General features: G+C 38.9%; 2 protein-coding genes across 3 annotated transcripts in view; one reads left to right on the top strand and one right to left on the bottom strand.

Annotated features, from left to right (window-relative positions):
* Positions 1-2317: 2317 nt before the first annotated feature.
* The window catches only part of LOC110861998 (glutaredoxin domain-containing cysteine-rich protein CG31559), a 32600-nt gene continuing 17505 nt past the window's right edge, over positions 2318-17412 (bottom strand). Inside the window, exons 3-6 of one of the 2 annotated variants that reach the window (XM_022111128.2) lie at positions 14317-14550; positions 12581-12646; positions 3280-3477; positions 2318-3172 (exon numbers count right to left, since the gene is read on the bottom strand). In XM_022111128.2, coding sequence (XP_021966820.1) covers positions 3289-3477; positions 12581-12646; positions 14317-14550 — 489 coding nt within the window. In that variant the 3' untranslated portion in view covers positions 2318-3172; positions 3280-3288. Of the gene's footprint in view, positions 3192-3279; positions 3478-12580; positions 12647-14316; positions 14551-17412 lie in introns of both variants that reach the window. The other variant, XM_035845201.1, reaches the window with a different exon arrangement.
* Positions 4188-11043, top strand: LOC110862039 (fibulin-1). The gene is made up of 27 exons (XM_022111187.2): positions 4188-4342; positions 4414-4503; positions 4583-4745; positions 4829-4916; positions 5909-6095; positions 6181-6415; positions 6493-6563; positions 6634-6804; positions 6926-7084; positions 7168-7305; positions 7379-7383; positions 7467-7620; positions 7715-7975; positions 8055-8186; positions 8256-8260; positions 8427-8547; positions 8641-8643; positions 8723-8860; positions 8937-9134; positions 9201-9344; positions 9429-9556; positions 9631-9748; positions 9827-9938; positions 10002-10141; positions 10225-10351; positions 10440-10743; positions 10816-11043. Exons 2-27 carry the CDS (start codon positions 4422-4424, stop codon positions 10915-10917), a joined length of 3486 nt encoding a protein of 1161 aa, XP_021966879.1. The 5' UTR covers positions 4188-4342; positions 4414-4421; the 3' UTR covers positions 10918-11043.

Genomic DNA, 17412 nt, shown 5'->3' on the forward strand with positions numbered 1-17412 from the left:
ACGAGATTGTGGAAAACGCTTATGTGCATCAATTTCCTTGAGAAGGGAAGATATCAATGTTTGGAAATTGTAAAAATTGTCAATCAAATGAGAGGGTACGTTTTGCAGGACGGATCATCGGCTCGTGGACTAATTGCTTTGTGTACTGATCCATAGTCCTCCATGTACAATGTAAAGGGCGGAATATTGACCTCGGTTGTAGCTGGTAAACAAAAACTCTCTCTCTCTCACCTAACCATCTTTCTAACCGATGAGCAAACGAAGCACGGTCTGTCAACAGATCAGCTTTTCTCCCTCCCTCCCTCCCTCCTTACGTAACTCGTATCATCTCATCCTCCCAAAATGTGTTTTCCTTTCGCATGATTATAATTGACCCTCCGTTGCTTATTAGTCTCCTGGATAAATAAATATCCCAGAATAAATATCACCACCACCACCACGAGTAATGCAAGCATCTAGATATTCTGTTTGTGATTCTCTCTGCATCGGTGGCCAAGCAAAAGAGCTGTCGCTCCCTCGGCTTTTTTTCTTGATGAGGAAGATTTATGTACTGGTAAATGTTCGTCAGGGCACAGAATAAAGTCATCTCGTTTCGTGGGATTAAAACTAAATTGGAAAATAGACACGAAGAAATATTACGTAAGGAGGTACATATTGTGTAACGTGGTTTTGTTTGAGAACACCCATTACACACATACTTAAGTAAGTATGGAGGAGCTGTTTTCTCGGTCGTGGTGATGCATAAGCCTCCTTCCTCCCTGTGACCACTAACCAGACCATCATCACGGAGAGGGAATGCTACTTATATCTGAGCACAACAAATATTAATATCCATAATTGAGGCTGGAGTGTATATAATAGCACCACGGCCACAATAACTTAATTATCTCTCACACAGTCGGGCGGTTGACATAATGCAGTGCTTGCTGTCCATGAATCGATGAGTGCAAGTCGCCAAACAAAGTTTGAGGTTACAGGTTTCTATGCACCGTCCAATTCACTTCGTTATTAAGGACCGTTGATATTTCTGTATTAGTGCATCAATTGTTTGTCCAATAACAACGTTTTTTGTCCTGTGCAGGAACTAGTTGTAAATACTGTTATTTTCTACTTTTACTAAATGTCAAGTTCATACTCTTGTTCGGTATATTTACTTTTTTGATCCAGATCTTTCTGAGAAATTAATACAATTAATACATTTCGTGGAATTTAGAAACTATGTAAAGTCGTGTTTGTCCTTGGGCTCCAGTTTCAAAATCATGCAATTTTGGTTCAATATGGTTTGAAACGTTTGAAGCTTATGGCTCCTAGCAATTTGGTTGTTCTCCGATAGGTTTTGTCCTCTGGGTTCTGGATTAGTCTCGATCATGCTTCAATTCACTTCAATGGTGACTCTAATTTAGGTGAATATGCTGTTGCTGTGTGGGCTGACGAATGTACATTTTCCGATACAATTCTGCGTCTATTTTAATATTTATGTGCCATATTGTAAAATATTTGAAAAGTTTAAACGGGTTTTATGAAGTTTAGACTGAAAATGTAATCATTGAATTCGGCCGAGTTGGAATAAGTTAATTGTCACTGCCATTCGGATCTCAAAACGACAAATAATTAACTTTCATTGAATTTGCAATTTCGCATTAGTTGGTTGATTTCACGACAAGCTAAATTCATTCTGCTCTTTACATATTCAGTCAAATAAATAATATTCAATGGAAGCTTTTACCCCACAAAAAAAAATCGCAAAGTTAGAGCAAAACTAATCAGAAAACTTTTCCAACTCAGATTGGAATGGTGCAAATTGTCGTATTTTCGTTGAAAAAGTGATTCTGAGAACAAAAGTCTATTTAGCACGTGTAAATTTTAGGTACACATATTTTCATACAGATTTGTGTGAATATGGAATTTTCCAATTTCAATGCTTACAGAGAGAACAGAATTCCTTTTAAGAATGCAGATACGATTTATAAATAATTGTTCAAGGAATTCACTCCTCCGTAGTTTTCGCTTGAATGTATTTACTTTTTACATAGAGAATTCTTTACAATTCTAGAAATTTAAAAAAATACTCAAGGTTGAATTGGAAAAACTGGAAAAATGCCTCACTCGTGGCAAGTCTTTACAGTTTATATCAAAAAAATTGAGGCAATTGATCAGAAAATTTCCATTAAAAATGGTACTCACAATGCGCAGAAGGTTCTGTCTGTGCTTGTCATTTGTCATATCATCAAAGCCAACACGGTAAAATAATTCAAAAGATTGAAACTCTGAACGACGCGTGCTTATGTAGAATCGCACTTTGTTACAAAGAGCAGAATTCACGAATAGTACTGTAGTTGTAGTCTACAAATTTATTTCACTGTTTTTAGCACACAAATTCACACCACCGATTTACAACAGCATATTAAATCATATTTACTCTTACATTTTCACATACATGCATTCTTTATATAATACATTACCTATCGTAAAATTAGTTAATTAATAATTCAATTGTAATAAATTATGTGCAAACTTGTTAGAATTTTGTATGAAGGAAATTGTAGTGGAGCGAGTAAATAGAAGAGAACATAAATGTAAATAATTAAAATTATTATTATGAACGAGTAAGACGATGTTTTGGAGGAATTCATATCAATTATCAAGAGTTTTTCTGGGACTATTTATAGAATGACTAATTTGTACTGCGAAATACAAAAGATTATTACACAAAAAATACGTCAAGAAGATATAATCTGAGACATGTTTAAGCTGTACAGGTCAGAAAAACAACATCTAAAAACTAAGGATCTACAAGGACTTGATTTTTTCACTCGATAAAACTCCAGCCTAGATACATTACTAATTCATAAAAAAGGCGTTTTCACCATAATTGTAGCATTCGTTCTTACTTCACAAACAAATCTCTTGTATACAAAAAAAAATCACACAAATTGGACTTATCTGAACAAAAATTCTACAAGATTTGATTCTTCTCGTGATACAAAAATTTATAAAAATTAAATAGTTTTTTAAATCTTTAAGGTACAAAACTCGAAATAAATCCAGTCAGCATTAATTATTCATTGTATAATTTGTTCGTTCATTTTTTCACTTCATTTCATCTTCATTTCGTCCTGATCTTGTTGGTGATGATGATGAACATTGGTCTCAAAGGGGGCTCCATGCCTGACTGAAATTCAATTTATGAACTTTAAGGTTAATGACACGTGCATATATTTTAAATGTAGATGAATCGTAAATATTGAGGGGATTTCTTTCCACAGAGAACCCACTCACCCGGACACTTTAAGGATCTGGAGAATTGCAGAGGTCACAGCGGACGAGGCCAGAGGGGTCGCAATGCATGCACTTCAAAGCGATGAACTCTGTCGTAAAGTGATTCCTGTGAACAGACTTTTTCGACCCGTTACAAATTTGACATGGGAGCATCCGGAAACCTCCACACTTTTCACACGTGCTCAACACCGACAAACTCTGCAAAATAGGAAACATACAAAATTCATAAGTATTTATGACCAAATAATGAGTCTATTTATGCATCGTATTGCATCACAACCATAAATATGTAAATGTCACATAACGGCTTCTTTCTGAAGGGTAATTAGCCCACGCCGCCGTCGTGTAATTGCAACGACGTAAACGAAACCAATTCCTATTTCTGGAGCCTGGGTTATTCATTTCGTGGAGAGTGAATGCATACTTATTACTCGACTCTCTCAAGTAATTGGACTGGATTAATACGTGAGGAAAGTCATAAAATAAGTCTGGTGACACTGAACAACCGATGATGACGCCTAATTTCTTAGATTTGGTTACTCTGCATGGCCTTGTTAGATAAGCCCAATTCCATCATCCAAGTACGAGGATGTATTGAACATGTGTAAGCGTAGAGAGTGAAGACGAAATTGATGAGTTGACATTTCAATTTGACATCATGTAACTCAACACTTGCTACTTCTTCTCCCGTCTTTTATCCCACTAACATACTTCTTCAATTCCCATACATTCCACGCCAAAGTGGTCCGTCGTTGGACAATATTTTCCAGTAAACTGAATTCGAGCAAGTCGTGATGGATGGAAGAGGAGGAGGATGATGATGATATTATTATTATACATTTGCCTTAATAGTATATTTAGTTACTTATTTATTAACAGAGGTTCAGACCAATTTGTGAGAACGTGGAGGAGGAATCCAATACATACTTCCATCTCGGAAGCAAAAGACCAAGACGAGTGGTCAAATATTTGCACAAAGAGTTGACCAGACGGCTCTTTTAATTTCCTGTGGTATTCTTTTGATCAGGAATCCAATACAAAATCTCTCGACTTGATTTTATTCGTCAGTTATTTTGTCATTTTTTCTTTTGAATTTAGTTCTTTTTATGTGTTGACAAATTTTTCATGATATAGAAATCATCATGGAACAATTAAAAGTGAAGGTGAATTGGGTTACATTTGTCGTATTACTTCTGCTGGTTCTTGGTCGTGCCTCATTTTCAGGTGTGTTTTAGATAGTTTTTTTATATAAAAATATCGAATGCGTTCGTTTTAAAATATGGAAATATGGAAATTTTTAAAGACGGATTAGAAAACACGCTCTCGAAATGTTGCACCGTGGGAGTGCGATGGTCGTGGGAGAACAATACGTGTTCCGAGTACCCCACTCCGGTCAAAGGTGTGTCAGCCGAACATCAGGCTCCTTGCTTATCAACAATTGATGCATGTTGTCGCAGAAGTTATCGGCAAGTTATCCCCAAATCATGGAAAGCATAAAATGTATACATACATGAGTAATGAAGTATTTTGTGGTTTGTCCCTTGTGCAGTGAGTTGCAATGCGTGGCAGGACAAATGGCTGCAAAATCAGGACAAGAATGCAGGTTGGGGAGCGGTTCTGGGGCCCAGCATCACAAGGTAATTCCTCCCAGAATAGACTTTAGTAAGCATATTTACATATAAACGACTAGATGCAGTGTTATTCAGAAGGGCACACATTGGTTGCTCATATTTGACATTTGACCACGCCCCCTGGGTCGCGAGAGGGCGTTTTTGTGGATTATTATACGACATATATTTACCACGAAACGTGTCCCTATTATTCTTTTCGAAGGGTGGTATCTAAGCATTTATAATAATTTATTAAGTAGCTTCAGCTACTTTATGTGAAGACTTTGTCTGTCTGTCTGTCTGTCTGTCTGTCTGTCTGTCTGTCTGTCTGTCTGTCCGTCTGTCTGTCAGCAGGATAACGGGAGAACGGATAAAGATAATCGAAATCGGTTTTCGCCATCATACGTAATACCCCAGGGGGAGGATCCTATCAACTTTTGGGTGCAACCGGACCACACCCCCGGTCGCCAGGGGGTGTGGTCGGGGCAAAATGAGATTTTTAGTGCAATTGAATCTATGAATGAAATGGAGTGAAATTTTGAGTTCCCCCGTTGTGCCACACCCCCCGGGCGCCAGGGGGTGTGGTCGGGGCAAAATGAGATTTTTGAAAAAATTGAATGTATAGATGAAATACAGTAAAATCAAGTGTTCCCGCGATGTCGTGGGAGTGCTTGGAGTGAAGTAGTCTGAAGCTACTTCCGTATGCGCGTTTGCGACGGTTTATTAACTCTCAAAATTATTCATGTTTGGCGACTTGATTTAACAAAAAAATAAAATGTGATTTAAATATTTGTCGTGTTCAATCAGACGATGTGATAATAATGATGGAAATACATTAAAAACTGGATTCTAGTGGGGTTTAATTTGTTTCATTAAAACCATGACTTATGTACAGACCAGTTGAATACGATCAAGTAAAAGAGTAGAGTACAAATTCGATAGCGACAAGTTTTTTAAAATTCGTTCTCCTTTTAATTTCAATGAAATTTTACCAAATTCATGGTTTGCTTGTTTACCAGGATTGCTGTGAAGGATGCAAATTAGGACTGCACGCCGGAGCGATGGGTCTTTACTGTGAGTTTCACTCTCTGAAACTGGCGTTAGGACCCCCGTGGGATAGTTCCCTCACAAAATGCTGCCTACAAGCCGGGGGACGGGGTGGACTTCCGCCTAAAACGTCTCTCAGCACAACACAGTCCCCGCAGGGTAAGAATCCTACATGTACGAAACCAGGAGACCAGTAATTTTAGAAAATAGGATGATAACTACCATGTAATTTCTATCTTATCAGCCGAAATTTCTCTGGTGCCATCGTCGTCCTCATCGTCTTACCGCCCACCAGTGACACGGTCGGGTGGAGAACGGGGAGACATTTGCTCCTTATTTCCTGGTCAACTTTGCTCCCACAATTGCATCAGCGAAGGAACTTCTTATCGATGCACCTGCCGGGAAGGATTTCGTCTCCTACCCGATGCCAAATCCTGCCAACTTGACACAACAACATCCATGCCGGAATCAAGTTCAAGGTGCGATGACAGCAATTAAGAACTTTTTTAATAGAAAAGATTCCCATCATTTATTCCAAAGTGAATATTATGAACAGAAGCAGACCGTCCCTGGGCCAGTGTCCCCAAGGATTCGTGTACAATCCAAGCTCACAAGTTTGTGATGATGGTAGATACTTAAGCATTGTTTCGTAACAAGGATTTGGACTGGGCTTAACATTACGCAACTTTATTTCCAGTGGACGAATGTCTGACAGAGATTGGAAATAGAGCTTGCTACCCATACAAGACTTGTCGTAACACCGTGGGTTCATTTATTTGTGAGGATGCTGCCACCGCGACAGGCCAAGGTCAACAGCCCGTGTGCCCACCGGGTTATCAGATCGAAGAAGCCACTGGGGACTGTGTTGGTAGGAAACAAGCTGGTTAACTATTTAGCAAGGTCACCTCTCGACCAGGATTGAGGTTGAAGAATGATCCATACTCATGAATAATTATGCTCTGCTGTTTTGATTTCCGATTACTTATTAGATATTGATGAATGCCAACTCCGGGTTGACATTTGCGTGAGAGAAATCCAGTACTGCATCAACACTCCGGGTGGATTTGACTGTCAGAGCAAGAAAGATTTCCAACGGTACAACTGCCCAGCCGGATACAAGTTCAATAATGCAACGCTAAATTGTGATGGTGAGTTTATTGGGGTTTTCAGTCCTCCGTCGGACGTATTATGTGCTCTGCAATTAAGAGTGCTTTATTTTGGGAGGTTTTAGATGTGAACGAGTGCAAGGAAAGTCTCGATAGTTGCGAGCGAGGTTCTGAAGTTTGTCGAAATACGGCAGGTGCTTATGAATGTGACTCCAAATGTGAGCTCGGTTATCGCTACGATACTCGAGCCAGGACTTGTCAAGGTAAAAGCCAGATTTTTTTCCGCTTCAAAAGAAATGACCAATTTAAGTGATATTTTCACCTTTCCAATAACAGATATGGTACGTTGCAATGAGATTTCTGGATATTTTGTTACAAAGTTGGAAATTTGAGAGGTTGTGTAACAAAGAAATTGGGATTTTAGGATGAGTGCAAAGAAGGAACTCATGAGTGTCGAATTGACAAAGAGAGATGTGTTAATGTTCCGGGAAGCTATCAGTGTCACCAACTCCACTCCGAGGACAGCAATTGTCCTCCAGGATATGAACCCAATCCAAATTACAGTTTCCTTTGTCAAGGTATTTGTTTCTTCCTGGGACTGAACTGAACTTTTTCCAAGTTAAGCAAACTGAGAAGTCTGTCAGGATTAATTGAATTGTTATTTCCATTCAGACCGCGACGAGTGCAACACAGGACTCCACACTTGTGGAAGGGACGAAACTTGTATTAACGAGATGGGAGGGTACCGATGTGAAGGCGGATCACCGGCCTCAAGTCCTGCTGCAGGAGATGATTCTGGCTCTACGGAAATCGGGGTCACGGATGATGATAATGACACCGATGACGTCAACGAGATTTCCGAGGAGGAAGACAATAACGCTCTGAATACAAGGTCAGTATCATCTGCATCAACTTTGGGACTCAGGAGCAGAGGTATAATTGAGTTATGTATATTACAACCTGCTACTCAAAAAGAGTGTTCAAATTATTAACGACCTAATGTGTCCGAAAGGGACGGAAATGCCAATCATGTCGAGTCCAAGAACAACGGAGCGCAGTAATTTTATTCGACAACAACCGAGACCCTGTCCCACCGGGTACCGTCAAGGTCGAAGTGACCGTGGAGGAAATTCGAGCTGTGTTGGTAAATTCTTTGTGGGATTTAGTTTCAATATTTAATAATGCGTTACATCTGCTTTATTTTGTGTTTCAGATGTCGTAAGTTTGCTCTCCAAATCAAATGTCGACCTTTCTCAATCTCACATGAAAAATTAAGACGCACTTCGTGACATTAAGCTTACATGCCAATTTCATGCGAAATATGGGACAAAAATTTTTCATGGGGTTCAATTTGATTAGTTCAGTGCCATGTTTTATCTTGCAGAACGAATGTGAAGAACAGAACCCTTGTGATAGCACACAGATTTGTCAAAACTCTGAGGGAAGTTTTTACTGCCAGTGTCGTTCGGGGTATTACAGAGATCCAATTACGGGCTCCTGTCAAGGTACAGTTAATAACAGCACGAATCTTAACGTGCTCATTGCAGTGATTGACAGTGAAATTAATTTATTTCATGCTTGCTGTTTAACTCTTGCAGATGGTAAGACAACCATCCACTCGATCTGGAGTGTGCTTCTCTCTCAAATAAAATTGTATGATTGAAAGTCCTCAAATTTTAGTAAATGAGTGTCAAACGGGCCAACATAGCTGTTTAGCGAGCCAAAGGTGCGACAATTCTCCGGGATCTTACTCCTGCATCAGAATCACGGGGTGTGGCACGGGCTACACGCTCAACTCAAGGTCGGGACAATGTGAAGGTATAAATTAATACGTTTTTTCCATAATTTGTACACTTCGCATGAAGAAGGAATAATAATTTATGACCCATTTCAGATGATGATGAATGCTTATTTGGGAATAATGACTGCAGTCGACACGGTCCCGAGTACCAGTGCAAAAACACGCTGGGTTCCTTTACTTGTGAACGAGTCAAGAAAAATTGTCCTCTCGGGTTGTCCCTTGCTCCAAATGGAGAATGTCGATCCGTGTGCACAACAGGTTTCCAGTTTAATTCCCGAGGGGACTGTGTTGGTGAGGATTTAATCATCACTGAACGGGAAACGTTGTACTTTTTTCTAAAAATGTATCTATTCATAGATATCGATGAGTGTACGACGTATGGAAGAACGCTATGCGCTACTCATCACCAATGCGTTAATACGATGGGTTCTTATCAGTGTATTTCTAAAATTATTTGTCCGGCTGGTTTCGAACCAGATCCTGCCGGGAATAGATGCGTTGGTACGAAATTATTGGCAAATATCAGTCGTATAAAATTTTCATTTTCGTCAAAGTAATACCGACTAAACCTGAATTTGAATCCAGACCGGGACGAATGTGCGGATGGGACTCACACGTGCAAAGGAAACCAAGAGTGTTTAAATAGAGGAGGTGGCTTCATTTGCCAGTGTCCACCGGGACACACGTTGCGTTCTGGGAATTGTGAAGACATTGTACGTCACAAGAATAAGTACTTATCAATATTGCGTGATATATTCTAACATTGAAAAAAATATTGTGACCTCAGAACGAATGCGAGCGTCAAGTTTGCGCCAGTAATGCTGAATGTCACAACACGATCGGATCATTTCATTGCATTTGCAAGGAAGGATTTGAACACGGATCGGACAACAGAACCTGCTCAGGTGAATAAATCCGCTTTTATGTACAAACGAATCTTCAAATTGTTTAAAAATGCTTGCAATTTTCACATGAACCACCAGATATCAACGAGTGTGAAACAATTGCTGGACTTTGCGAGCAAACCTGCATCAACACGTGGGGATCGTACAAATGTGCTTGTGGCGTCGGCTTCACCTTGGGCGAGGAAGGAAGGTTTGCATGGAATGTTTTAACAAAAGGAAAGTTGTGGCCCGTGGTGTAATGAGAATTGATTAGATCGTGCCGAGATGTGGACGAGTGTGCAGAGGCAGAGGGAAATTATCTCTGTATCGGAAACTGTGTGAACACTCATGGATCCTATCGCTGCGACTGTCCGGACGGATACAAACTTGGAAGTGACAGCAGAACTTGTCAAGGTCAAAACCAGTCGTGCTATGATGTTGTTACTCTAAAACTTTCCTGCGACACTAATTAATAAGGGACAATTCGGTATACGCAGATATTGATGAATGTGCACTGACACAAGCATGCCGACAAGACGAGCAATGTCTCAACACTCGTGGAGGTTTCCGTTGTAATCGGATCGATTGTCCTCCCAGTTATTCCAGGGATGGCGATCTCAACGAGTTAGTAGTTTCCCTTGTTGGACAAAGTTTTATTTCAATGTGCTCTCAAACTTTGGACTTTGTTAACAACTTGTTTTTCCGTTTTCAGCCGTTGCAAAAAATCCGTCCCTTGCAAGGACCGAGACCACCAATGTCTCCGGGAACCATTGACAATTTCCAAAAACTACATCAGCTTCACTTCCAAAATCCGTATCCCATCGACGGGCTATGTGGACATGTTCACGATGCGAGGACCCAGTTGGTCCGGAGCAGTGATGCATTTCCATCTGGAGGTAAAAAGTACGAGGTCACCCAACGGCGTCCCTGCGGCTGGAAGAAATCACTTCCTGCTTCGAAGACCCACACCGTATCAAGCCGTCGTTGCTCTGGCAAAACCCATTGAAGGCCCACAGGCAAGTTATCTCCTTAATAAATACTTGTACCCAATTAATTTTTTAGTTTTCATTCATTTCAAAATTTTACAGGACATAGAACTTGAGCTGAAAATGGAAGTCTTCCATCGTGGTTCATTCGCCGGCTCGGCCGTTGCACAAATTTTAATCGTAGTCACCACCTACGAGTTTTAGCCTTTATTATCCAATCACTTTGCAACTTTGTACCTTTTACTCTTGTCATTCGAAACTTTTTTCGTCTTAATTTCATTCCTAAGCGAATAAACAGTCACCGACACAAGGCATTTTTGAATGTCAAAATTAGCCATATTACAATACCTTTAATGACAGTAGGAAAGTTGCTCACTTTTAGAGTTACACACTTAACGAAGAGCAACACACGCTTAATTATAAGTTTCTATAAGTAGTATTCTTGGTCAACCATTCAGATACGAACGACACATGCATAAAAAAATACACGTACCCACGCGCATTCCTTTCTTTTTTTGAAAACAGACCGACGGGACAAGACTGCAAAGTGCAGATCAAACAAAACAATCATCGTCTTCTAATTCTGTTCAGCAACCATAATATCGCACCAGCAGCACATCAGAAAAGCCGGCTAATCTAATAGTAAGTTGGGCATTATTTACTCACTTTCTATTTGCTAACTTTTTCTCCTGCCACCATCACCACCAGGAGATGATGACAAGACAATTGTTCAAATCTGGTTTTATGTATATTCGCATAACTGACTGAGTTTATAGTTACATGGCAAATTAATTTCCAATAGTTCACTCGCTCACTGCATTCGCTCATCAGTCGTCGGCCTCGATCTTTTCTTCTTCCATTCTTCCCCTGCCAGTCGGTCATGATGTGACAAGTGCAAGGGCAGTTGAGGAGGGCTTGGTGGTGGTTGGTGATGACGAAAATTACTGATGACGACGTCAAGATATTAAGTTTTCATCATCCTATACTTGGATGAATCGCTTCAACTTTTCTAATGTGGATATGCCACGCAACGCAAGAAGGAAACCCTTTTATTTTTTCTCCTCAAGAAATAGGACACGAATTGAAACAGAGAGACCGAAGCCTCCGAATGAGCAAGTCTCTGTTTAAAAAAGTATTAATTTCGACTCCTCGCCAATTGTTGCAGGAAGTGTATGTACGTTGTTTTCAAGCATGTGATTAGCACCGAGTGTAGAAAATCAAATTACAATTCCAAGTGATTTCTGTTTTTAGCATGTTTTTACGAGGTCAATCGTGACATGATTGAATTCTCTCGATTTTGCCGTAATGAAATGGAAATCTGCTCATTCGCCACTCGGTTAAAATTGTTCACACGTACTGCTCTCTGAGAGAACAACAATTGAGCTTGAATTCGACTTGATTGAATGAACAAGGAGAGAAAAATACTTTTCCATTTAATCTCCCCAATGTGATAAACGAACTTTTAAACAGGCAGTTATGCTAAAAAGTTTAGAGTAATTCGTCAATAATTGACTCACCAAATAATCAGAAATGAAAGTAAAGAGTCACATTTTTAGAGAGAATGGGCAAAACAATTTAGGAATGATGGAAACGAAATTGAATTAAATCGTGACCAATTACGGTAATCATCCCCATTCAACGAGCGATAAATGCGGTGTGAGGAGAATTGATATACAAATGCGAAATAATAATGGGAGTAGATTGGGGATTCACATGTATTCAGGAGTCGCTCAATTTTTCTCCATTGTCGCAAAACTTGGCGAGAAGGTGCATGGGGTGCTACATACGTAGGACGAGAGTGAAACTTAAATTGTGACCATTTTTCTTGACACTTCTAAATAAGCTCAAAATAAGCTCCTTTTTTTACCTTGTATGGTTTGAGCAAGTCCCGGAGTTCTCCAGTTTCGTTGAGCTTTTCAATTGCATCGGCATCCTGAAATTTAAACAAGCATTTTACAAATTTGTAGCGTATTTCGTCCTCATTTATTAGAGCAGACTCTCTAAAATTCTGCTAATAGCCAGACACCACACCTGACTTTGTTATGCACAGGTGCTGCTCGTACTTGGCTAGTCACATGCATGCATAACAATCAATTAATCATCACCAATGATAACTAACTACGTCATGTTCTTTTGTCACCTTATCACTACAATTTTGTCACAATTTTAACTTACTTTGTGCAATCTATCTTTATGCAAATGAAATTACGGTGAATACTAATCAGCCATGAAAAGTGAGGTGACAAATTAGCTCTGTTTTTCTTCTAAATCATCTAATTAACACTTTTCTACCATTTATTTCAAAGCCTAAATCTGCACCTGTTAAACCAACAAAAATTTTCTACCGTGCTAAACGTGACAAACCTTCACACTGGGGTCTTAGCCCACTTGATAACTTTTCAACTCCAATAATTTCAAAAGTAAGTAAATGAGACGGAATTGGAGTATTTAGTCGAGATCTTCTGTCCAATCTCATCTCACCATTGTTTTCTTACAGTAGTGACAACAATTGAATTTTACAAATAAACCACCTCCTAAATGACAATTGGATTTCTTTCTTGCCCTAAATCGCCAACTTTTGTGTATTTGCCTGTATTCCGTGTGCTCCTGTTCTGTAAGTACCATACGTTCTCAGAGCATGATCTTTAAGACGAGCCAGCCAGTCTTGAGACGACATAAAAGAGTGCAAACATTTATTATTCTAAACGAAAATAAACGTGGGCACATTCCCATGTACGCTAGATAAACACTTCAACTTGAAACAGATCAAGATCAGGATTAAAATTAAGATCGAGATAGACGACGAGATTTACGTACTTCTCCTCCTTTCCTGATGTGATTCGTTTTTTGTGATATTGACATTTATCATTCATGGTGTGCGTGCGTGCCTTGAGGTAGAAAAGCTCAATGTTTACTCGCATTTCAGAAGTCAACAAACTTTTTATGACTGCAGAATAAACGAGATTCTATTCTGCTCAGAAGGCAGCATAGCATCATTGCCCCCAATTGACAGAACTCATGATGATGATGACGATGATGATAATTCGTCAATAAAAATTAGTCAAAATCCTCTCTTTTGCTTACTCTACATGAATTCGTACAACCAACCACGACCTTGAGCAATAATTCGCGAAAGTTAAACCGGGTTCTCCTTGTTTGAGGAACACGTTGGTAAAATTGTGCACAATGAATGAATGAATTGAAGAAGAAGAATGAGGTCTGTTTGATTTATGGATTCAAGTAAAAATGCTGCTACTTCATTCATGTCGGTGCGCGAGTGGACAAACGGGTTCAGTTCGTGGGCGTTAAGTTAATTAACGAGTTCACGCAGTAGTCAGTCACAGCAATTTAGTTGTTGTTGTTCCTGCCATTCGACGCATTATTATAGGTACGTATACGTACGTACAATTTACAAGACTGGTAGGTGGTGGTTTATTGTATCAATGAAATAAATGAGTGATGCGGTGATGATGATGGTTCTGAACTAGTTTTAGCCCTGCGTGATTTCGAAATACTTGTATTCTGGTGGACATGACAAAAAAACCTTTTAAACGAAATGATGACATTAGGACGACGACGACGAGAACCAGGAGTCGGACTTACCCCAAGTAGCTGCCCCTCTAGAAAGACTTGCGGAAGTGCCAACATTTGATTTGGAAGGCGGTTTCGAATTTCGTTCTGAATTGACCGGTTCATGTAGCAATCTCGCTCGTCAAACTTGACGAGTAAATTTCTTAGAATTTGTTTCACTTTCTGGCAACGGAGAAAGGTGGCTCGAACAACGCCCATTGACGTCGTGTACACCACAACGCGACCTTGTTCCTTCTCGCTGTAAGTCTGAAATTGACAGAGAACAATGAAAAAAAATTAAATATAAATCACAAAATTTTTGCAAAGTAAATCATTTTCAATAACAACAAAAAGTTATGCGCAACGTATCGCATACATACGAAACCTCGTAGTCTTTTGGACTTGAACTTTATGTATTTGCTTGATCAACTTGAAGTAAATAAATAGTTGGATTTCACATTAGCGTTCAAAGAAGAAAAAAAATATAAAAATGCAAGTGCAAGAACCGGAAAAATAAAAAATGCGTTTTTCATTTCACATCGTGAAATGAAATGTAAACTAGAATTCGATATGTTCATATTCGTGTTGTGTAGTGCGACCGTGTTATTATTATCTCATTCATTCAATAAATTTAATTAGCCATTAATAAGCAAGGAAGCTCTTGTACAAAAAATACGTATAGACACCCAGAATTGAAAAGGTGTTAAGCTAAAAATGCATTTATCACATAAAATAAAATTGACCAATTGCCAAATGAGGATGCAAGTTGGCTTTCTTAAATTGGTTTAAAATTTGCAAATTTATGAAAAAAATATCTCCACTTTTGCTTCATACGGCATGTGGTCTTGTATCTTGGTGTTATCTGTCGTGTATTTTATATGCATTCATAATTTCAATATCTATAATGGATGTAAACAGTTAACAAATAAAGTTATGTACCACATTACCTTCTAACCTTGAAATTTGCGAATCAGAGCCAACTTTTCAAGTGTGTGCTTGTATTATTGCGCATGTTTTCGATTCAAAACTTGAACGAATCCAATTGCTGTCAACACACACACACACTTGTTCGCATTTCGTAATGTAAAATTTTAATATAAAGTCGAAAACTGAATTCAATTTACCAGACGAAGCATGCATATACTTATGAACGCTACTAGGCACTCACCCACCACCAGCTAGAGTTTAGCTCAGTCAAATAGAAAATGTAGATTAGTTTGTAAGATAAGAGAGGAATTCTTTGCTCTGCGCTGAATTATTTATGTGTCGGCTTGCTCTTTAAAACTTTACAAAAAAGTGTTTAATTACTGGTTTCTATTTGTAGCAAAAAATCCAAGACCTTAGCCAAAGGAAAGGCTTTGCTTTTTCTCAATTTTTTGTAAGAAAATCATAAAAATGAGACTGTTATTCCATTCCCAATAAATAAATAAATGTTTGTAATTGTATTACATATTATTTAAAATCGTTAAAGCGTTTATTACCAAATGGTGGTAGTAAAAATAAGTGGTAATTTAATAATGATTGCAGTTTATCTACATTATCACAAATACATGAAATCTGTCATCACACGAAACATTTAACCTGCTTAATAGAAACTACGATCCGTGGTCCGATTCCTACTTTCCTCCTCGGTTCCTTCCTCGACGGTGTGCGAAACACTGTCATTGTCGTCGTGCTGGCATTGTTTAATAATTTGTTTGATCATTATTTATCGACAGTACACTGACACTTGTTGTATTTTGAGTTGTTTCAGTGGTGCTCTGGCATTGTGTCGTACAAAATCTTGTGTACGAGAAATAAGCCAAACCACAACCTGCAGTCCTGTTAGATGGTGCACAGAAGGGTTATTATTAAGCAGTGATAAGAAGACGCTAACGTGCTTAGTATTCTGCGCCATGGCTGATGCCCATCCTTTTCTGATAATGAGATGAACCATCCTCCTCCTGTATAATTGGCGTTAACTGGGTTACGAAATTCTGTGCGCCCAGAAATATGTGGCGAATAAAAATCTATGTATGAAGCCAGCCCATTTATGTAGACTTCTCGGTGCTTGGTAAGTAAAGTAAGCGAAGTTGTTGTTGGTGGTGGTGGTGGTGGTGGGAGCATTATATTAGAATAGTAATCTCAAGATTAGTCGACTGCGGTTTCATCAGTTGCATGGTTTTTTGCTCAAATGGCACAGGAAAATGACGATGATCCATCCCAGATTTTGGGAAGCTGAGCATTTGCACATTTTACGACTGCTGCTGCTGCACTCACAACGAATGGCAAGATTATCTCAGAGGAGATATAATAATATTTGCGAGACGCATTGTGTTTGGCGAACAACCGGAAAAATCATGCAGACGAAATAAATAATAATGTTGTGAGAAAATTCGGCAGGCATAATGGTTCTGACCAAGAAGGTGGGAGACGTTATATTGATGTTACATGCTTATGTGGCTTACAACATGCATTTTTAAGTACTTTATATATACTTACACCACAGTAAAATTGTGTATTATTTGGACGACCGATCAACAACCAATTTCAGCTTGATCTGTATATTTGCAATCAATATCCTATTTTAAAGTGGTGCTGGTAACAGCGAATAAATAACAAAATGAAATCACGGTTAATGCACATTTAATGAATTTCTAGACGAAAATGAATAATCATTCCAAATAATGGAGACTTTCTCAAGTTGTGAATCTACAATTTTCCTCATTTAACCTCTTCCTCATTACCAAACTCCAAATTGAGACATGAGGCCGATATAAATTCATCTATTACTTGATGATCGTGATTCAAATGGATATAATTCCGTGGATGAAAACGGGAAAATAAGTTGGAATGTGAAATTATACTTGAAGTGAGTTAGTTATGTGCTGTGCGAATGGAGCTAAACTCACGAGAAACCCTAGTCTCAGCACAAGGTACTTCAGGAGGCCGTAGGTTTAAGCTCCACCCGCACAGTACATAACTCGTTCACTTTATGTATAACTCGTTTTATCCATTGAGATGTTGCTTGGTTTGGATTACGGGAAACGGGATTTTGTGGATTTGTCTCCAATCTAATGTCATCATTTTACACTTTATTTCGTATTGACAACTGTTCGTCAACCCATTAAATGACAGCAGGCAGTTGGG

The sequence above is a fragment of the Folsomia candida genome, unplaced genomic scaffold, assembly GCF_002217175.1.
Source record: "Folsomia candida strain VU population unplaced genomic scaffold, ASM221717v1 Fcan01_Sc048, whole genome shotgun sequence".
NCBI lineage: Eukaryota > Metazoa > Arthropoda > Collembola > Entomobryomorpha > Isotomidae > Folsomia > Folsomia candida.